We start from the raw sequence: 15,998 nt of genomic DNA, 5'->3' as shown, positions 1-15,998 counted from the left end.
TTTGTATAATTTATATTTCGCTATTTTATTTTTTATTCCATTGTCGTACATCAGTTTCATGATGAGAGCATACATACTCACGGTAGACAGCTGCGGGATGCGAAACGAAGAAGATTGGTTTTTGGCTCGTGTCGCTACGTCGATTTTTCGCCGAGTTATAGCGTTTTAAAAATCCGGCGTGCGCGCACCATTCATGAATGAAGGCCGCGCGAATTTTACGCACGTAGTACTACGTCCCTAAAAAACTGGGATTAAAACACACGAGGCACATGTGTTCGGTAGTAAACACCGCTACGCCAGACACCGCGCGAGACGCCGCGTATACGCGTCGTCTGCTGCTTCTGCTTCAGGATTAAGAGATCGCGAGTCGATATAGTCGTTAATATTTTCGCACAGAAAAATCGTAGCAAGATGATCCTGGTCTCGTTGGAAAGCTAAGATTTCAGCGCTTCTAACGAGATAAGAATCGTTCATCTCGGATTATTAGTTTATCAGTTATTGTTTAATATTTCTGAAAATAAAATTGATTTTCTTCCGAGATCGAGATTGCGAGTCGATATAATCGTAAATATTTTCGCACAGAAAAATCGTAGCAAGATGATCTTGGTCTCATTAGAAAGCTAAGATTCCAGCGCTTCTAACGAGATGAGAATCGTTTATCTTGGATCATTAGTTTATGAGACATTATTGATAAATGCCGAGAAAATTGATTTTGTCCCGAGCTCGAAATTGTGAGTTGATCTTCCGACTGAAATTTGTGGGGGTGGTGGAGAGCTTCTACAAGATTACTTTGTTTTAATAAGATAACATTTAAATCAAATCTAAAAAAGACATTATTTCATTTATAAAAAACTGCAAAGTTTATTTTTACGAGAATGCGATCGTAATGATTATCTGCTGTAAACGGAGCAATCTTATACAAAACAAACCGTTTAAATAATTTTCTATCGCCACATAATCATTAGTATATATTGTAAAGTAAATTATAGGATAGTTTTTTTTATAACATCCGCCCATTGCATTAAATAAATTAGGCCTCGTTTAAATATCATGACTCGTATAGTTATATTCTTCATTCAGCGTTGAATACAGCTAGTCAGCATTTCAGTTCTATATAATTATAATGACATTCCATTTAGTTTGAATATCAATGATTGCATGTGACATAAATGAAATTCAGAAATAGGTGGCTAACTATGGAACGTGAATGGAAAATGGAAAAGATCATACGTTCCGTTAAACAAAGTATACATCTGGGAAAAGTATTTTGACGTGGTCAAAGAAGCGGATGTACGAAAATTCCAGATCAATGTGGAATGTTACTTTATAAATCTGATAAAGATTTAAGAACAGAATTATAGCAAAGAGTGATAACAAGTAGCGAGAAGTATTTAGGATCCCTTTATTAAGTGCGTTAACAGGGAATTTGAAAACAGAATTTTTTAAGAGCTTAAAATTCTTGTTTTATATATGTCGCAGTTTTTATTATATATATATATATTTATTTATTTATATTTATATAAGTATATCCTTTCCAGATAATTCTATATCAGCTAGGATCTTAATACTAACGCTTACGTCAAACTAGAAAATGCGAGTCCGTAAATTCACTATTTACAGTATGATATAAGTGCTTCCTGCGATCTAGACATATATTTTCCTAAATACATTAATTTACGTATATAAATCTCGATACGTCTAACGGGATTATCAAGCATTATACAAACGATGTCAGTCTTATCCAAAGAAAGTACGGTGAAAATTATAATTCATCGGTACTTACAATTATTACTACTTAATCGGCTATTCCTACGCTCCGTCCATTACTGTTCCCGACGTAAAGACCGGAGGTTGATAAGTTGAAGAGAAATCGTGCATGGTTTTCTTTTAGTAACACATTTAATTTCTTAGTAAAATCGGTACATTTTTACAAGGCAACTTATCATATAAATACTTAACAAAGTATAATCCAGACAATAAACATTGTAGGAGAATGCAATCGTTTTCAATTTATGCCGGCGGTATCCTACTCGATCGATTATACGGTCGTCCTTCATGGAATTTACATCTTTGCGTGAGCTCGAATTGCGATAACAACCACCTTGTGCTTTTTCTTTCCGTGCAAATTACTTTAAATTATATAATACAACAAAGAGAAAGAGACGAGGAACATGTAGAAAATTATACTCTACAATTTTACCAGAGATTATAGGTACGTTATTTTACGTTAAAAACCATATTTGTTTGTACGTCCTTCTAACGCGTTTGATTTGATTGCGAGGGAATGCTTCATTTGCCGGGAATCCTTACGACGTGTTACGCACACACTCGTGAGACTGTTGAGTGGAACGCGATGAAATTTCTCATGAACATGCCCATCTCGATCACAGATATACAATGTATCGAAATTGCAATGTATTCGGATATTTAATCAATTACTTATTCCACAAAATACGACGAATCGCCATTTCATTTCGTCGACGCGCTGTATCGAATGTTTCTAGCATCTACCTAGGAAAACATCTAAAACAAAAACTTTCGGAAATTAGCAATAAATAGATTTTTTCGGAGTCCAAATATTTTTATCCGACTATCTTGGTTTTTTTATTTAAAAAAAAAACAATGAACATTAGCATCGATTTGGCACTGTTCATGTTGAGTACTTGGAGCTATCTGATATGATTGCACAGAACCGCCGTCGTTCTGGTGAAAGCAAAGCAATAAAACGCCAGGTAATGCATGGCTGATTGATCATCGGGTTCGTTATCGGCAATTATTGTTCGAGCGTTTTGCAAAGTTTTACGCGGCACGATTAAAAGCTATAATTTCTACAGCACTGCGTAAGCAACATAACGAAATAATCTCTCGCCCGAATTGCGCGCTAATCGATCGCAATGCCCGCGTACATAAATCCAAATTGCCCTCATTAACAAACATAACAAAAAGAAAAAGAGAAAAGGAAAACATTAATAATAAAGCATCTGTGGGGGAGTACATGTAACATTGTCATAATACAAAAAGATTCAGCAGCAGATACGCGTTGCGCGAGCACGCCCAAAACGTCACGCGACGCGGCGCTTGATCGATCAATTAACCGATTATCAATTATAAATTATCCGGTCGTCAGGCCCCGCTCCTCCCCGCGACGTGACGAACGTTCACCCGGCAAAACGAGAAAATGTCTTCCGTCGAATTATCCTCCCGAGAACATCGAGAGGGGGAGAGAGAGAGAGAGAGAGAGAGAGAGAGAGAGACTTCAAGAGTCGAAATTAAATGCAGACGGGATTACGGGGTTAACGGGTAATTAACGCGTGCACTCGCATACACAATTACACTCATGCGCACACATGCATACCGCATATACGAGCCGCGATATCGGCAAAATCATCCGTCCGCGAGTGACGTATGCGCAAATTCCTAATGCCTCGATGAGTTTAATTATTTACAGGAGTCTTCTATGGCGTACATGTGTGTGTTTGTGTTTGTGTGTGTGTGTGTGTGTATGTGTGTGTGTCAAGTTTCTCTTAATTCATTATACATAATACATATAGACTTAGATTATTAATAGTACCATACGCGAAAGCAAGCCCGAACGGCACTGAACCTCGCAAAATTTCATCAGGTGAACCAGGTGACTGCCGAACGTTTATACCCTCGCACAAAAATGCAGACGTACACATACACACCTCGCATTCTCTCTCGCTCCTTACGCTTGTCTTTCCGTCTATGCGCGTGTGATTTAATTATTCCTTAACCCTGCGGAGGTTTACACCCAGGACGAGTACATGCAAGTATCAATTTCGTGTTTTAAATTATTCAGCGATTCAAATCTGTCAAGCCTCACAACGCAGATATGTATGTCTTGTTAATTAAAGTTGGGCCGTGTCGATTTGAAATTACTTACAACTCGAAAGTTACGCAATTTGTATTTTATACTTTGTCAAATAATACGTTTGGGAAGTGGTAATATTATAATTGCAATTGTGAAAGTTAAGAAACGTTTCTTTAATCGGAAATGATAAAACAATGCCTGCAATAACCGAAGTGAAACTATTGACGCTCTATGCACATGTTACAAGTATCCAATGTATAAAAAAGCCGTAATAATAAAGGTTACGGAATAAGAAAGTTCACAGAAAAGATTTATGTGCAAGCTATGTGTGCACGTATAGTCAATTCGACTGTCGAAAATTTCAAATTCAAGTATAAAATTCATAATGCTTGTATCATATCAGTAATATTCTTAGTTTTATTTGATTGTTTACTAAAATACTCTAATCCGTACATTCGCGTTATTATAGCTCCGTTGCCCAAAATTGGAAAAAGACAGCTGCTCAGACTGGCGAACAAAGTGTAATGCGTTTATTCGTTAATAAAATTGACCGTTAGTTTTGCATGTATCGTTTTATTAAACTACGAAAGTTCGTGAATTTCTACTCTAAGGTCCAAGCTAATTGTGATTCGAGATGAGTCGTTTCTTTTCGCAACAATAAAGGAAATGTTAGAAAAATAATAGGGAAGATGTTATCTCTAACGTTTAAGAGATGTAGAAAACAATTTTATCTTCTAAAAACGTCTTAGCGTCGCTCGCTTAAAAAGGGGGCTCATCGTAAAATTTCACAAACTCCCGCACTTTCTATTTACAGCATAAGTGCACTGAAACATCAATGTCCAATTATTGCAATAACGTCGATAAAATCAGAATTGTTACAACTGGAATTGCAACTGAAACTACAAGTAGACAACTACGTATGACAATATCAAAGGAACGTGGAAGATCCTTCCAAACTTATATAAAAAAAAAGTCCTCACACAATTCGATGACGATGCGAAGTTACGCTAATTCATCTTGAAATTAAATATTTTACATTCACAAGTAACTTTGCATACCCAACTCAAATAATTTTCCGAATTGCACATAATGTCTCGTTACGATCTAACAAAAAATACACAGCTACGCTTTTCGTTTTCACCAATCACCGCGCAGAGGTGACATTAGGCGCCTCGTGGCAATTAAACTAAGCCTCTAAGCTCGGCGAATGTGTTATATTAAATACGCACGGGGACCAAAGGAAAAAAATACTGACGGCTCAGGAGAAACTCGAATTATTCGGTAGGTTCGTACGATTCGTACGATTTAAAGTGCCCGCCGTACCGACGCGAGCGCGCTTTCTACACTTGTGTTTCGGAGACCGCGCACTTTCGAAGAGACCTACTGGCCTCGATCGGTGCGCATACAGCAGGACTAGGATCGGAAGGGGCTGAGGGGAAAAAATCTTGATGGAGAGGGCTGTCGACATCTAATTCCTTATAATTTCGATACGTATACGTATTAATATATGTATATATGCATACATGGTACCTTTTTTTAATTTATTTAAAGACTTCATGCTTAGAGAAGTAGGGAGATCATTAACGTGATACTTTTGCCATCGTTTTATGCAATACTTTTTTTCGACACTCGAATGGCGCGACATCGGTATAAACTGCCTGTAATTGATCGGAAACGTTGATATACAATAGACTTAGCAACCAAAAACGACTTGTAACGTATAGATATATATATATAAGAGTCCCTTAATTATATGTATGTATATGTATATATAATTAAATATAGTGGTCTTACTATATATTCATCACGTATCACAGAAGGAAGTGCTAATAACTATAATATAATCTTGAACGCGTAATACCTAACAACTCGAAATTTTTATGTTAATCGTCCAAGACGCTGAAGCGCCAGCTTTCAACGTGTCGGAACTTGAAAAGCACCATCTCGCTACGGCGCTGAGTCTATCCTATACCTTAGAAACGGTGAAGTTAAATATATATGTATATTTATATATATATTTATTGTACAAAAAAACAAACCGTCGAGACCGAATGGTGTTAGCGTGAAATCTGTAATTTCGTTGGCCGCGAGATGTACATGCACGTTAATTGAATATAAAACGTCGCGTTAGCGATCTTCCCACTTATCCCCATTCGTAACGTTCGCTCGAGTGTCATCGATCGTCTCTCTCGCGGAGCTACGCACAGATAATACACCTATAATATCGTTCTGCATCGCGGACTCCTGACCGGCTCGATCGGAAAGTAATTTGAAGGATCGCCGCGCGCGCGCGCGTCGCTCGTGTTGTAGCGCTCATTTACAAACGTCGACCGCCTCCCGACCGCTCTTTCCTCTTCCTCCTTCGGCTCCGTTAATTACCGCTTAATGAATACGAAACTACTTACGATCAACTTCGCTAGACTATACAGAGTGCTACCAAGTGTAGCGGACGGGTACGCCGGGACGCATCCGGTCTCGTCGCGGATGCGATTCTTAGTTTAACTTGTATGTGTATGATACCGGGGACCTCTTCGAGGGCTGGGAGGAACCCGCTTGATCGCGCGAGTAACACGTCGCTCTTCGTCTCCGCCGGACGAACGCCTTAAAGACTAAACTCAGTCGCTCCCGTACGTACCCACCACCACCGCCACCGCCGCCACGGCTTCGTCGATTTTATTTCCTAGATTCAATCCCGCCGGACTGTCCGATCGATTCGCTTCTCCGGCGGAACCGCGCGTTGCTTCTCGTCTTGCTCGTTCGCCTTTTATCCGACGAATGTGCGGCACGTTGCTTCGCGTTTTCCACGACGTCGGAGTCGGAGTCGCGTCAATTATCGAACCAATCACGATCGAAACAAACCGATTTAATTTTCTCAAAGCGCAAAGTATAAAATATCGTACCACGCGCAGAAACGCAACACGCGGTACATTTTCGATTGTTTGCGATGAAGCTATGTCGCGCGTAGCACGGTAGGCTCGCTACCGTATCCGGGGTGCTTTATCTACGCGTGCATGCCAGCACGAGATGCATCGGTTCCTCCGGCGAAGGGTACTTCCCGTCGCGTTTCCGGGGCGCCCGGTAAGGCGCGCCGACCGCAAGGCGCGCCGTGCACGGTGCCCTATCATCGCTACATTAGTCTCTAATGCAATGTACACGAGAGAAAGGGAGAGAGAGAGAGAAAGAGAGAAAGATATATGTATATATTTATGTATACGTGTCTATTAGATAATAACCGCGGCTCCGGAACGGAAAAAGAGACCGAGAGGAAAATAAAATACATCGTTGTTCGCAATTGCTTGAGTAAGGATATGGATCGAAGGATCGCTCCCGAAGATTACGACGTTGACATCGTCGGCCGGTGGCACCGCTCAATCGACAGTGTCCTCTCACAAATTCCGTTTGGCTCCCTTTCGTTACCTCAGATGCCGCCGTAGGGACGTCGCGGCGCAGATATGATACGTTGAGGGGGGGACTCGTACGAAGGAGGAGCGTGTGGAGGGGGTGGGTGGTCCTGGAGGGCCCTCTTCGTCCTCTTGGAATCTCCGCTTCTGTCGCATTCTCACACCTCCGCTCTTTCACCGCCGTTCTCTTCCCTACTCTACCCTGGTCAACGTAGAAGGGCTCCTCTCTTCGCGCGGCCGAGCAAACGGGACGCACCTTGTATACACGCTTATCGTTCTTATCGGTTCATCGCGACGAAACGGTACTACGCCTCGACCTGATCCTCCGGGATCATTATGTCCGGCGCCATCGACAGGTCCTCCGCTATGTCCTCGTCCTGGCCGGAGTCGTGGCCGTGGCTCTCCGAGTACTCCCTCTCGTCCGCCTGATCCTCCTCCGTCTCCGTCTCCATGGGGCCGTCCGGCAACTCGCGCTTTATTAATCTCGTGTGCTTCCCTCCTTCCGGGCTCTGGCTCTCCTGCTTTATGTGCACGGCCGGTTCATCCAGCGGCGACCTGTTGAATTCGACGACACGCGCGAACGTGTTGTGTACGCTTACGAGTGGAAAACTTGCCGGGAGAGCCGCCGGCCCGTCCGCCGACGTGTCGGGATATATATTTCATAGAGCGCGGACGCGGGCGGTATATTTTTTAGCGACACGCCGGCAACAGGGGGATAACGCTTTTCCAGTATTGTTTCATCGTCGCGGCCCCGTGCGCTTTATCAAAACTGCAACGGATAGTTTGTGTTTTGCGGGAGAACCGCGCGGGGCTTTCACCGGCATTTTCGACGGCTTTCGCGTCGCGATCGCGTCGACGCAGCCCGAAATTGAATCGTATAAACCGTCCGTAAACATGCCCGCGAATGAAATAAATTTCGCGATGTTGGATAAATAAAAGATTTTAGGCGGCTTTCGACAATATTACCGTAAGCTGAAACAACATTGCGGAAATGTGGATTTGTAACGGGAAAGAATTATTCTAATAACCAAGGGGGTAACCACTGGCTAAAATGTTGTCCCACCGATTACGTCATTTCATTAGATCGAAATCTGTTCCGACAGATTTGGCTGTCTGGGTAATACTTGCTTATAGGTACGAACTATAATAAATATATTTGGATATTCACTAAAAGAAGTAAATTTTTGGGAAAAATAAAAGTTGAGAAAATGTTCAAATTTAATGTCTGTTGTCTAACGAGTGAAGGAACTTGAATATGAAGACAAAACGTTTACATGGGGATTTCGTAAGAATTTTGTAATGATTTCGGAGACACTGTCCTATAATTATATTAAGCGGTTACCCCCTTGCTAACAACGCTCTAGTCAATGTTTGATGAATTGTAACGTTAAGTCGAGGGACGAATGTGGCGAACGTCACTTACATTAAGTCATTATGAGGTAACACGTGTTCCTTGTCAGGACTTGTCGCTGTTGACGTGCACATCGGATTCAAAAATCCCATGTTAGACTCTCCGAGTGCCTGGAAATACTCAAATTGCATTAGATGGTTAGTTATTACTGATTTAATACCAGAATGTTAATCTCACTTAGATACTGCGCGATTATTATCTCGAAGCAATCGTGCTTCTTATTTATTATTGACAATGCAGCAATGACTTTGACACTATTTGACACAATCATTAGCTAGTGAGTTTTTCTAAAAAGAATTAATAGACCAAAAACTCGTGAGCCATCTTTCTAAATAGGCGATTTTATTATCGTAAACGACACGTGTATCTGTTCAACTATTCATCTCGTGACTACTTTAACGCATCACTCGAGACAGTAAATTGCAAAAGTTGACGTATTTTCGTATTCCAGAAATTAATTATTAATAGTTACCTGCAGGTTGGCATTAAGCGCATCACCGTACATAGTAGGACTATGCGTCAGCGTTGGGCTCTTCGACGGTACACCCCTAGATATTGACAGAAAAAAGATACGTTAATAATATTCGAAATTCGGCCGTGAGCATATATTTTCTGAAATCAATCACAGTGTATGAGTTTTCTTTGGTCATGTCGGGACGGATCTGATAGAAGAGGAGGAGTAGAAGTAGTTGAGTGTATGATGATCGTGTGTGTGTGTGTGTGTGTATGTGTGTGTGTGAAGGTGTGTACGTGTACTGGTATGTATGTGTTTAGAGTAGACGTATTAAAGACAAAAAGGAAAAAGATAGAGAAAGCGAGAGAGAGAGAGAAAGAGAGAGAGAGAGAGAAAGAGGTGTAAAGTGAAAGAGAAGAGAGAGAGACAAAGAGAATTATATAAATATGAAAAATGTATACATATAAATATATATCAAAAAGAGATTTAAAAAGAGCGGAAAAAGTATCCGAGATACTCTCTTACCTACTTACAGTGCCTCGCATATCGTTTTGCCCACCGCACTCATCTCATCGGTGATTGAGCGAGATTAGATAAAAATGACAAAGAGAAAGAGAGAGAGAGAGAGAGAGTTTAAAAAAAGCGCTCCAGTCTCGAAACTTGAGAAATAAAATGGTAATTAATTCAATGTTTCTTTCCTTCGTTCATTTTTGACAGCAGCGTTGCATCAGTTTCGAAACAAACGTACTTATAAACGGCCACCAGGTTACCTGAGCTTACCGTTTTTGTTACCTCGCAAATCATTTAGTAAGTGCTCGAATGCACGATATATTGCATAACAATCGATGCCAAACGCCTCTTTCTTCTCGGCGATTTGCGAAGAGAAGTTTCTCGTTGCGTTTCTTGCGATCACCGTCAAATACGTGTGGTAAATGGTAAACTTGTCAGTCTTAACGTACATCATCGGAAATCTTGACGAGAAATTTAAAAATGCATGCGAAGAAGAAGATGAGAAAAAAGATTTCCTGAGGCCGTTTATCAAGCAACGAGGAGCGCTGAGTAAAGAGAAAAATGGGATAGTGAAATAGAAGAGAGGAAAGTCGATAGAGAAAGAGAGAGAGAGAGAGAGAAGTTAAGAGGAGAGATTGAGCAAAAGTAGATAAATTTTTAATAAGTATTAGAGATGAATAAGTAAAAATTTTTCGAGAATTATTATTATTATTATTATCGTTATATATTATTAAGATTTTATACTAAGTTCACGTGGTACCTGTGATACAAGACGAGTCGCAATGATGAAGATCGAAGAATTCCACCCGAGGTTATAATTGTAACGCATAGTATACACAATTTACACATGCGCGAGTAGCCCTGACGTACATATTCACTCAAACCAAGAACCATTCGCTCATTGCGGAAGCATGATGTAAGATGCTAAGGTTTATTTTGCGATTCTTAACCTTATTTACCTTGGAATGGCGTTCGCCATCTTGAAGCCTTAAAAAATTTTGAGAAAATATTAGCAAATGTTTCCCAGTGTCGGCCATGTAACTTGTTAAAATGTTATCTCGCTTGAAATTGATATCTTGATATCTTTAGTGTCTTTTTTCATATTCTTCCTCTGGCATTTACTTTAAATAGTTTTGTCATTAATCGTCAAATAAAAGGATACGATTTTTGACAAAATACACAGGTGAAAGTTAAACAATTTCCAAAAGTGCGTCTAGTAGAGACTTGTAATGTAGTTAAAAATCGCAACAGACCGCAAAGAAAAAAAACTGCACCCGTTAAAAACTGAAGAAACCTCGCTAGGATGTTACAGCGCGACGTCTACGTCACTCTGTGGAAATGAAATAAAAATAACGAACGTAAAATATTGACAAACATCTATCAACGTCACAGCAATTCTACGATCAAAAGAAGAGAAAAGTAATTCTCTACTACTGTGAGAGAACCAAGGAACACAAACAGAACGAAAGAAGAAACGGAAGCGAAACTTCAACACAAGAGAACGCTTGCCCGCAGAAACGCACCACTTTCACACGAGACGCTACGCAAACGGCATTACATTAAGCGTCATACGTTTATAAGCAGTGTTTTCAAAGTGGGTAGGACAGTTTAGAAGACTTCATCGGGAGACGAGTATTAAGGACTCATGGTAATCCATGCGAGCGACTAATAAACACATTGGGGATCCGGCAACTCCGACCAATCGTCCTGTTGTTGGGACGTTGCAGGACCGTGCAGGATTCAAGCTATCACGGAGTGCAAGAGCCTCGGGTTACAATACTGGTGACGTATACGGGGAGGTCCTATGGACTCTTGGACGTCATTTGCGAAAGTGTGCAATATTTGCGCGTCTTTCGAGATACAGAATCCTTGTTGTACTTTTTTTTACGGAGAAAAAAATTATCGACTTTATTCTTTAAAAAATGATAGACATTCTTTGGCCAACTTAAAACTAACTTTGTATCAAGCAAACATTGGACTAAACATTTCCTTCCTTCTAAATTCTGAATATATGAATAATATAAATAAATATACAAATATAGAAATAAATTTACAATTAAAATATATACTAAATCTCTATTGAAATTCACATTTAACACGCTAAATAAAAAACAATTAATTTTATCTATTTGTATTTATGTAAAACAATTATTTCAATACTTTCGACAGGCAAAAATGCAATGTTAAAACGATCAAAGGATATTTATTCGAAAATAAATTTCAGAGTGCTTCGTGAAATTTAAACGCTTTCCATATTTATATCTAACTATATGACAAATTTTTTTCTTGCTTCTATAAATCGCGATATTATATGAAATTTTATTTATATTTATATTTGCTAGTGACACGAGTTGTGGTCTCAGATAAATAATATATTATATTAAAAAATCAGTGTCACATTTGTCACTTTTAATAATTTTACATGTTTCGCACTTGTACAATTGCCTGTACAGTTTTAAGGAATGTATGTTGAAAAACCGGAATAAAATTGCACACTTGTAGCAAATATACGAGCAAGGTAATAGTGGGATGACACTACTGTCCAGTTTCTTTTGTTTTTTACGGAACCGGACTTTAAAGGCGCTCGAGGCAGGCATGATGCGGAAGTCATTTCCAAAGGGATTGGACAAACTGCATGGAGCTATTTCCTGCTGCCTTGGCATAATCTGTACTTAAAATTCGCAATGTAGAAATAGAAGAAATTTTCTCACAAAGATAGTTTATCGACATTTACGACTGATGGTGAAATCTAACTGATCCAAATTGATTCTCGCATCTGTAATTGCAGCTGTTAGCATCGTAAGAAATAAAATTGAAAAATTTTTTTACCAAAACACATTTTAATTTATGAAACTTTAATAAAGAAGAGTTTCAAGTTGCTGTACAAACATATTGTACAATTAATAAAAATCACTTAAAATACACATTTTTTTATATAAAGAATTTAAAAAATTAAACATAAAACAATCATTTGTTTTCTCAAATTAAATCGTTTCCACATTTCGTTACGTTAGTCGTCACGTTAGTCCACGTTTCGCGCATTATAAAACAGCAGAACTTCTTTCATTTATCTTGTACAGTTATTACGGGAATATGATGAAGAGTGGATTTGCTGCTCCGAAGCAGTTTTTTTTTCTTTCATTCCAAAGGGCATGTCGTTACGTCAATGTAACAGCTGCAACCGCGCACAATCGCGCAGCAAGTGCACAAAGACTTTGAAAGGCAGCAGGTTGTAAAGCCCATTTAGTGGTTCAATTTGTAGACAACGACCAAGCGAAAACGTCCCGGTCGCCGCGTTCATAAAAAAGTACCGCGGTAAGGTCAGAACGTCGCGCCAGCCAGCCAGCAGAATTCTAAAAAGTGGTAGTGCTTACTGTGCGGAGAGGTGGGGTGGAGTGGGTGATGGGGTTGGGTCATATTTCCTGGGGCGGCCGCGGGACAGATGCCGCCGCTTTACGAACTCGGCGTCGTCCACCATCCAGAATGACCCGAAGTCGTCCTCATAGCGCACAAAACACTTGTGCAATGATAGATTGGTGCGGATCGCGTTCTGTATACACAGACAAGACCACCAAGAAATAGAGAAAAAGAGAGTAAAAAAGACAAGGTGTTTTCTGGTTGTTTTTTTTTCGTAGTTGTGTGATTGCGCGCATTTTCGCTTTTCTTTCTTTCTTTCTTAATCTGCGCTCGGCCCGCGCACCCGCCGCTCGCTACTACCCCGTTCGTACGGGGGGTTGGCCTCGCGTATCGCGCGCGGCCGGTCTTTGCTCGCCGCGTTTCACGGGACCCAGAGACGCGCCAGCAACCAGCTGGCGCGTCCTCTCGCCGACGGCTCCGTCGCTCTTGTCGCGTCGCCGGGACACACGGGGCTGTGATCCCCGGAAACGTCGACTTTTTTTTCAGAGAGAAAGAGCAAACAGCAGCACAGATCTCGCAAAAAGAAGGGATGGACCAATCAAAGAAAAGAAAAACAGAGACGCAGAGTAATAAAAAAACGTAGGCGAGGCGGCTCCCTCTCACTACCTGACAAAGTGCAACACTGCGGTTCTCACTCTGTTTCCGGGGGTGGGGGGCAATTCCGCTTCCGGGCTTCCGGGCTTTCGAGACTAGACTTGGGCCAAGATACCCGGCCCCGCCGAGTTCTCGATCGGGTTAGTCGCTGCAAAGCTCACATGCTCGTTATGGAAAGCACACACACGACGCACTACGGATTCCCATATCTCCGAGAACGGTGATTAGCATCTCTAAACTCTCTTTCTATCCGTGTGTGTGTTTTTTTTCCTTCTCATCTCTGTTGTGGCTCTTTCATCTCGGCGACGCACTCTCACGCAACATCCACGCACCCACCAGACTGCCGACTACCATCACACGACGACGGGCAAGTAAGAAATTCACACGCACGCGGGTTCAAACACAGTGATGACGGCAGTTTCTCGAGTATCTCGCAGTCAGCGCAAGCTTACTTTCAAGATCGTGGAACTTTCCACCTTCGCCTTCCGATTGAAGGGAAAAGATGCAGTGAGCTCTGTAAGGCCCAGTCTGCAATGAGTTATTAGTCATTAGAGATAAGTCCGAACCCTTTCATCCAGAAAGAAAAAGGATCGACATTTAGTTCCGACTTTTGACTAACAAACTCATTGTAAACCTAACATACTGGAGAGAGCTGTCCTACTGTTACCCCCTGAGAAAATGCTGTTGGGTGAATCTCCGTCTCTTTCTCTACTATATCATTGATCAACGATTTTCTATCTCGCCTCATACGAGAGAGATAGAAATCGTAAGACAGGAAATCGTGCTAACACGAGCGATTTGTAATGGCAGGATCCTGGGTTCGATCCCGGCCCTTATCCCATATATTTTCCCGCTAAGGGAAATTTCAAAAATTCTGCGCTTGAAGGAGCTTAAGCGCCCTAGCGTCGGATTGAGTGTTTAACCGAGATTAAACATGAATTTCAAGGAATTTTTAGAAGTATCACACTTTCACAAAGGTTTCCACAAATGGGAATAACTAAAAAAAAGACATTGAGAACAATACTCCAGAATGTTAGGCCTGGTCTACAATGCGAGTCTCAGAGTCGCAGTCGTAAGAATAATCGACTGTAGCTGGTCAACTCACAATCAGTCAGACACATGAGAATTAACGACACAATCATAGTCGACTATTCTTACGATTACGACTCTGAGACTTGTATCGTAGACCCCGCATTAGTCGTTAGTCAGAGAGTCCAAACTGTACGTTGATCCTTTTCCCATGTTGATAGAACTCACTGGAGAAAACGTTACGAGTAGCCATCGATTTCGAAAATGTCGTGTCGCGGGACACGACGACAAGCTCTTTATCTGCGAATCGCACGTATAAACGGCACCTCGAGAAACTGCGTGTTAGCGGCAAACATACAGACAGACGACACAAGCGACGTACAGTAAAGAATTGTCATGGCGTTTAGGTGTATAAAGAGGTTTTTATACACACACACACACAGATCTATACGTATGAATGCGCACGTATCAAGTACAAACAGGTACAGTAAACTATAAAGAGAAGATGTAAAACAGGGAACACGACATTTTGTGTAGGCGGTCAAATGTATGATTAAAAAAAAAAAAAAGAGAGAAGTAGAGAGAAATGCACAGGAGAGCGTGCGTGTATGTGCGTATACATACATACGAAGGCCACAAACGCACTGATACGTGCGTTCGCCCTTAAGTCGCATATAGAAATATATATATAATATATAAAACAGCTATATATATTAAAAATACATATATGTAAAAAGAGCTATGTATATATAAGATAGAATTAAATATTCTTAATATATATAAATATGTGTAAATATATATAAATATCGATATATAAAAATACGTATAAAAGTATGTAAAAAGTTATATAAATATGATATAAAACTGTAGAGAAAATTGGCAGTATAAGGGGCTGGGGGGGTTGGGGGGTATCAGCGATACGACTATAAATATAGTAAAAGCGAGTAAGAGTGAGTATAAATATGATTTAAGTATATGTAAAAAGACAGAGAAAGAGAGAGTGAAGTATAGATATATATATATATAAAAGGGAAGGATCTCGGAGTGGGACTCGCGGGAAAGTTTGTGATCCTGAGAAACTGTCCCCTCGATGCACTCGGGAGTGGGAAAGAGTGTGGGGGTGCTTCGAGTCTCGTTGATCTCCGCTCCGAAAGGAGAGGAGCCGGAGGGGTGATAAGAAATATATCGGTGTGAGTGAAAGAGAGAGAGCGAGAGAGAGAGAGAGAGAGAGAGAGAGAGAGAGAGAGAGAGAGAGAGAGAGAGAGAGAGAGAGAGAGAGAGAGAGAGAGAGAGAGAGAGAGAGAGAGAGAGAGAGAGAGAAGAGAGAGAGAGAGAGAAGAGAGAAGAGAG

The 15,998-nt window shown here is 40.8% G+C and overlaps 1 protein-coding gene across 7 annotated transcripts in view; it reads right to left on the bottom strand.

Moving 5' to 3' along the window:
* Window positions 1–1,880: 1,880 nt before the first annotated feature.
* Window positions 1,881–15,998, bottom strand: part of LOC105561033 (forkhead box protein P1) — a 163,224-nt gene continuing 149,106 nt past the window's right edge. For 3 of the 7 annotated variants that reach the window (XM_012010668.1, XM_012010664.1, XM_012010667.1), the window contains 4 exons: window positions 12,983–13,158; window positions 9,117–9,192; window positions 8,657–8,763; window positions 1,881–7,788 (listed from right to left, as the gene is read on the bottom strand). In XM_012010668.1, coding sequence (XP_011866058.1) covers window positions 7,539–7,788; window positions 8,657–8,763; window positions 9,117–9,192; window positions 12,983–13,158 — 609 coding nt within the window. In that variant the 3' untranslated portion in view covers window positions 1,881–7,538. The remainder of the gene's footprint in view (window positions 7,789–8,656; window positions 8,764–9,116; window positions 9,193–12,982; window positions 13,159–15,998) is intronic. The other 4 variants (XM_012010669.1, XM_012010666.1, XM_012010663.1 and 1 more) reach the window with 3 other exon arrangements.

The sequence above is a fragment of the Vollenhovia emeryi genome, unplaced genomic scaffold (assembly GCF_000949405.1).
Source record: "Vollenhovia emeryi isolate VEMERY1.0 unplaced genomic scaffold, V.emery_V1.0 DF939214.1, whole genome shotgun sequence".
In the NCBI taxonomy this organism is placed as follows: domain Eukaryota; kingdom Metazoa; phylum Arthropoda; class Insecta; order Hymenoptera; family Formicidae; genus Vollenhovia; species Vollenhovia emeryi.
Note: the sequence above shows the minus strand (reverse complement) of the source record. Positions and strands in the feature narration are given on the sequence as shown.